General features: G+C 34.0%; 1 protein-coding gene across 10 annotated transcripts in view; it reads right to left on the bottom strand.

Moving 5' to 3' along the window:
* INPP4B (inositol polyphosphate-4-phosphatase type II B) overlaps window positions 1–6,915 on the bottom strand; it is a 755,730-nt gene that overhangs the window by 164,781 nt on the left and 584,034 nt on the right. For all 10 annotated transcript variants that reach the window (XM_049632225.1, XM_049632223.1, XM_049632226.1 and 7 more), the window contains 2 exons: window positions 5,337–5,467; window positions 4,611–4,715 (listed from right to left, as the gene is read on the bottom strand). In XM_049632225.1, coding sequence (XP_049488182.1) covers window positions 4,611–4,715; window positions 5,337–5,467 — 236 coding nt within the window. The remainder of the gene's footprint in view (window positions 1–4,610; window positions 4,716–5,336; window positions 5,468–6,915) is intronic.

Here is a 6,915-nt window from a genome sequence, read left to right on the forward strand (position 1 = left end):
CATTGATGATGTGATATACTCAAACTCGAGACACAGAAATCAGGGAGCTCTAAACAGCTCCTCATTTGTTCCTTCCCTCAATGTGGATGTTTGAAAACTAAGGAGCAGAGGTTAGCTGATTCATCCTAGTTACACAATAAATTCTGGCTTATGTTGCACCTGATTCCAACTATAGCTTTATGATATACTATAGATTTTTCCTTTCTTTTCTTTCTTTTCTCTTTGTATCTTTCTTACCCTGTCTCCTTGTCTCTGTCTCTGTCTCTCTCTCTTTGCCATGTACTATAATATGCTATTATATATCTATAACACAAAATAAAACAACTTAAACACAGAATAATATCACAAGAATCCAGGGTGCCTGGGTGGCTCAGTCAGTTAAGCATCTGACTTTTGATTTTGGCTCAGGTCATGATCTCATGGTTCGTGAGTTTGAACCTAACATCCAGCTCTCTTCTGTCAGCATGGAGCCTGCTTCAGATCCTGTGTCTCCCTCACTCTGCTCACTCTGCTCACTCTCTCTCTCTCTCTCTCTCCCTCAAAAATAAAATAAACCTTTAAAAAAGTGTTACAAGAATTCATATTTTATAATATTCATAACTGGTTTTCTATTAAAGTAATATTCACCAGGGTAGAAAACTTTGTTTTTAATTTCAAGGTTTTGTCTTTGTTACTGTCACTGCCATCTAAGATCTCTATTGGGATTGTATTTGCTGTATTAAGTAATGAATAAGGGTGAAAAGTTAACTTAATGGGCCTGGGGGCACCTGATGTCAAATGGAGGTTATTTCATTTGTCAGTATGAGACAGGACAACATTAGTTCTGCTCAGTTACTTGTTTCTAGAGCTAGACATTAGCCTTGTGTTTGGTGAATCTGCCTGCTATTGTTTGCAAAGCTGCCTATCCAAATATATCAGGCATATTAATCAAATGTGGATTGAGGTAATTTACTAATGGTGAGAATGAAAATAAATGTAGACTACATCCAAATAACTCACCAGTGAAAATACCAAGGCTTGGCCAATCTTACTTGCATCATTACCTTGCAAAATGTTGTCTGTAATGCAGCTAAACATTCAAACCAGTAACCATGGATCTTAAATTTAGCTGAAATTATTTTAATATGCTGACTACATGTTATATAAGCAAGTAGAAAATTTGATTGACTGTCATCTTAAACTTTAACCATTTTATTTTGCAAATAAGAAAACCAATGCTCAGAAAGCTTATTTAACTTAGTCAATATCAAAAAGGGAATGGTAGGACCCCAAAAATTCAGTCAAGTTTTCAATTTCTATTATAACATATAGTTGGTGATATAGCCTATAAAGCACTTACTTTACCTAAATTCCAATCTCAAGTAATCAATTTTCAACTTATAAAAACATATTTTAAAAAACATATAAGCTTAATATTCAATATTACATATATTATATGTATACCATATATATGATGTATATAAAATTATTTATATATGTACAATACAATACAATACCTATAAAATTTACATGAGGTGCCTTGGAGAAAAAGTCAGTATGCGGTAGAACTCAGTACCTTTGCATTAATTCTTGGCTATGAGGATATCTAGCCTTTTCCCACATTTTCTCCTTTAGGTCTTCAAAAAGAAGAACCAGTCTTTCTGAAAACTGCTCTAGAGCAAAAGTCTTCTAGTTCATGAGTCGTACCCTAGTTCTATAACATCAAAATCTTGCTTTTCTCTATACTACTTGATATTTATCATCACAAATAAGAAATTCCTCTATGTATCCTGTTATTATGGGTTGATTTATGCTTCCCAGAAAGATATCCTAGAATATGACCTTATTTGGAAATATGGTCTTTACAGATATATTCAAGTTCAAATCAGGTCATTAGGACAGATCATAATTCAGTGTGAGTGGTGTCCTTAAGTGGGAGGTTTGGAGATAGAGCCAGACACAGTGGAGATGATGTTAAAATGCGCAGGGAACACCGTATGACGCATTGATAAACCAAAGAAAATCAAAGACTGCCAGCAAGCTATCAGAAGCCAGGAGGAGGTGAGGAAGAATACCCCTATAGGTTTCAGAGGGAGCTAGCTTAGCCAAAACTTTGATTTCAGACTTCTGGCCTCCAGACTGCAAGACAATAATTTTTTGTTTATTTAAGCCATTCAGTTTGTGGTACTCTGTTACAGCAGATCTAGGAAACTGATACATATCACAAACCAAAATAATTAGGAGAAATTATGTTTGCTTTTAGAAATTTACTTCAGTTGCAAGTTTCTTCCTCTCAAATTACAGAAACCCAAACTGAACACATTGTTTTCCTTCTAGCTCACTCTGGTCCATTTTTCAGATAGCATCTTGGAAAGAACAGCACAAATGGTTCTTTGTTTTGTTTTCAAGAAGTAAGTATAAGAAAAGGTCACCTAGATAATATTTTTTTCTTCGTTTGGTGGAAATATGTTAGGATCACTGCCAAATATTTGAATGCATATTTAAATATACATCTGTATCAATTGGGCCCCAACAAGCCACTTGGTTTGAGGAGACAGCTATCTATCCACAGATGTACTGAAGTTGTCCTTCTCTCATTTCTTCCTTCTATCAGTCATTAAGTGCTTACATATGATAATTTTTCCAAAATGCCTAGGTCATCTTTTCTCTAAATCTGGCTACTTCTTAGTTCAAGATTTCATTGTCCCTTAATAGGCTCTTCACTGATCACTTTTCTCCTTTTTTTTTTTTCAACTTTTTTTTTTTTTTTTTTTTTGTATTTATTTATTTTTGGGACAGAGAGAGACAGAGTATGAACGGGGGAGAGGCAGAGAGAGAGGGAGACACAGAATCGGAAACAGGCTCCAGGCTCTGAGCCATCAGCCCAGAGCCTGACGCGGGGCTTGAACTCACGGACCGCGAGATCGTGACCTGGCTGAAGTCGGACGCTTAACCGACTGCGCCACCCAGGCGCCCCCACTTTTCTCCTTTTAACAGACCTGATAGAACTGAAAGATCGATTTTGTTCCTGTGATGGCAAATGCTACCTGTTTCATAATGGCTATTATTGTTCATTCCAGGTGTTTTACATACTCCAACTCACTTAAATAGGAAAAGTACACTTGCTTAGAAAGTAAATAATGGACTTAAGGTCATACATCAAAAATGGGAGAGCTGAAATTCTGTTTCATTTCAAATTACATAAACCTTACTATATCATTAGAGTGATTTAATATTGGTCATTAGAAAAAAATACATTGGTTTTCAGATAGATTTTAAGTATTTTAGTTTCTTTATTATTTATTTATACTTTGGTTTTGATGATTTTTAAAACCACTGGATGTTATGTTCAAACTACTGGTAGATATGCAGCAATCAAGGAAGAGTTTCTAAATGCTTTGGGCCAATCCATTTCATTTGTATTTCAGTTCTTTCGGTGACATAACTTCTGGTGAAAAGGAGCCAAGTTAAAATTTTAGATAGTAGATAAAGGTTACTAGAGGTATTAACATTACACATCATAATGATTATAACTACACTTAAACTTGCACATTAGCTGGTTCATATATATAATCAATATGTACAAACACAGAAAAACTGGTTAATTTTTATGCTTGTAAAACTTCAGATGATTCTAAAGCAGAATAGAGATTTTGACTTTTCAAAACCTAGAACCTCTATATTGTGACAATGGCTACAAAATAGGGTGTTAGCATGCATCTTTAGATGTATCTGTGTGTGTTTGCCTGTTGATACACTTATCCTGAAGGATTGGATGATCTAAAGTAACTTTTGGCTCCAGGAACATGGGTACTGGTAGGATGACTATAGTACTTACCATTAAACAGGGAGACTTTTGAGAGGGAAGAGAGGTGAAGAGCTTCTTTAACAATGATGCTGGACAACAAGCATAATATCAGACTTTGATGTATGTGAATTCAGGCATATAGTCACTCTACTTATGCACAAAAATTGATATTGCAATAAGTTAAAGGAAGTGGGAGATGAGAAGAATATTTTAAAATATTTTTTTTTACTAAGAAATACCAAGGAATCATGTAGAATGGCAATGAATGCAATACAGTGTTCGCTGTAAACCTCATTCAAGTATGTTTATAAAAATCTATACACTTTTCCTTGAAAAATGTTTCTCACAACTGAGTATAGTAAAATACTCTACCACCTTCTTTCTGATAAATTCCCTGCTCATAGAGAAGCGGGTGATTCTGTTGATAGTCACCACTAAATCAGAAAAACAGCTCATGAGTCTATCTTTGGGCTTTGATTTTTCAAGACAGGAACAAAATGAACAAGTCTTGTTTTTCCTTTTTCTTATTAAAACAGTAGCACAGTTATTAGCCATCACTGGTACTACTTAGGAAGCTAACATTTACTTTGTGTATTCACCTGTTACTCAATTTAGGTGCCACATTTTTAAAGTATTGTTTAGAAACACAGCAACAAAAATGCTATACCCCCTTTTTTAGTAATCAGGGTCATTATCAAGTTAAATTGCTTCATCTTCATCTTTATATAATTCTGAAATTTTAAATTCTGCCAATAGTCAAGCTTTTTAAAAAAAGCACACACTAACATAATTTGCTCATTAAAAAAAGAATATTATATATTACCTTTCAAGTGAGGGCTGTGGACATGCATTCTTTGCAAATGTAGATTTACTGGAACAAATTCTAATGTTTTCTCTCCTTTGCTGCTGCTTGATTTGAAAGAGGACCCTAAGTGGAAAAAAAAACCTGAACATTATTATTAAGTAAATAATAAATGTGTGTGTATGCACGTATGTTGAAAAGTATGCTTGAGGGGCGCCTGGGTGGCTCAGTCGGTTAAGCGGCCGACTTCGGCTCAGGTCATGATCTCACAGTCTGTGGGTTCGAGCCCCGCGTCGGGCTCTGTGCTGACAGCTCAGAGCCTGGAGCCTGCTTCCGATTCTGTGTCTCCCCCTCTCTCTGACCCTCCCCCGTTCATGCTCTGTCTCTCTCTGTCTCAAAAATAAATAAATGTTAAAAAAAAAATTAAAAAAAAAAGTATGCTTGATATAGAAAAATGTTACAAGGATTTCAGAAAGGAAAACATATTTGTATAAGCTGCTTTTCTTTACTGAAATTCAATTTAAAAATTCTCAGTTATTCTTATAATAATACCATGAGATAAAATAGTGCAATTTGTTTCTTCCTGGTCTATCATGCCAAGATGGTAGAGTTAGAAATAAAAGTTTGTTTTTTTTTTTTTAATTTTGGCTCTTCCGTATCCATAACAACAATGTTTATTATTGTTTTCACCTAACATATATGAAATGGAATTTAGTTTGAATACGTAAAAAGTTTTTGCTTTCATACCTGTTTCCTTGCTAAGTTCTGTCAGAATATCTTGGTACATATTCACCATTTGATCACAGTGAGTAAGGACATTTTTCCGTAGATTGTCCCAGTGCGGAGAAAGCTCACCAAGTTCCTTTAGCTCCTGGTTTCTGTTAAGAATGGAAAAGAGGGGAAAATAATAATTTTGATCTTATGTCCACAGGCAAGGAACACTATAAAGGTTGCCAAATTAAAAAGAAACTGATTTACCATCCATTTCAGGAAAGTTTTATGCACTTATTAGAAAAAAAAATATTTTCTTACATCAGCCCTAACAATATCTTTCCAGATATGTCTCCTGAGGCAAGAGAAACAAAAGCAAAAATAAACTATTGGGACTACATCAAAATAAAAAAAAAAAATTTCTACATAGCCAAGGAAAAAAACCAACAAAACTAAAAGGCAATCTATTGAATAGGAAAAGATATTTGCAAATGACATATCCAATAAAGGGTTAGTATCCTAAATATATAAAGAGTTTATACAGCTCAACACCAAAAAATCAAATAATCCAATTAAAAAATGGGCAGAAGACATGGATAGACATTTCTCCAAAGAAGACATACAGATGGGCAACAAACACATAAAAACTGCTCAATATCACTCATCATCAGGGAAATGCAAGTCAAAATCACACTGAGCTATAACCTCACACCTGTCAGAATGGCTAAAATAAAAAACTCAAGAAACAACAACCATTGATGAGGATGTAGGAAAAAAAGGAACCCTCTTGCATTTTGGGGGGAAATGAAAACTGGTAAAACCACTGTGGAAAATAGTATAGACGTCCCTAAAAAGTAAAAAACAGAACTACCTTATGATCCAGTAGTTGCACTACTGGGTATTTACCCAAAGAATAAAAAAAAAAAAAATACTAATTCAAAAGGATTTTGCACCCTATGTTATAGTAGCATTATTTACAATAGCCAAATTATAGAAGCAACCCAAGTTTCCATCAATCAATGAATGGATAAAGAAGTAGTATATGTATGTATACAATAGAATATTAATCATAAAAAAGAATGGAATCTTGCCATTTCCAACAACATGGATAGATCTAGAGAGTAAAATGGTAAGTGAAATAAGCTAGTCAGGGAAAGACAAATATCATATGATTTCACTCATATGTGTAATTTAAGAAACAAAACAAACACATAAATGGAAAAAAAAAAAAAAGAGACAAACCAATAAACAGACTCTTAACTATGGAGAACAAACAGATGGTTATCAGAGAGGAGGTGGGTGTGGAGATGGATGAAATAGGCAAAGGGGATTAAGAGTACACTTATCTTGATGAGCACTGAGAAATATATGGAATTGTTGAACCATTATATTGTACACCTAAAATTAAATAACACTGTATGTTAACTACATTGGAATTAAAATAAAATAAATAATTTTAACACAAAGGAAGATATAAGTAATTTAGGTCACCCAAACATTAAAGTTTTATATGGCAAAGAGGTAAAAAAAAAAAATACAAGTTAAATAAATGTTTCCACTGGTAAAACTTCACAAAGATGACAAAAACTTAACTATCCTCTATATATTATATATA

The sequence above is a fragment of the Panthera uncia genome, chromosome B1 (assembly GCF_023721935.1).
Source record: "Panthera uncia isolate 11264 chromosome B1, Puncia_PCG_1.0, whole genome shotgun sequence".
In the NCBI taxonomy this organism is placed as follows: domain Eukaryota; kingdom Metazoa; phylum Chordata; class Mammalia; order Carnivora; family Felidae; genus Panthera; species Panthera uncia.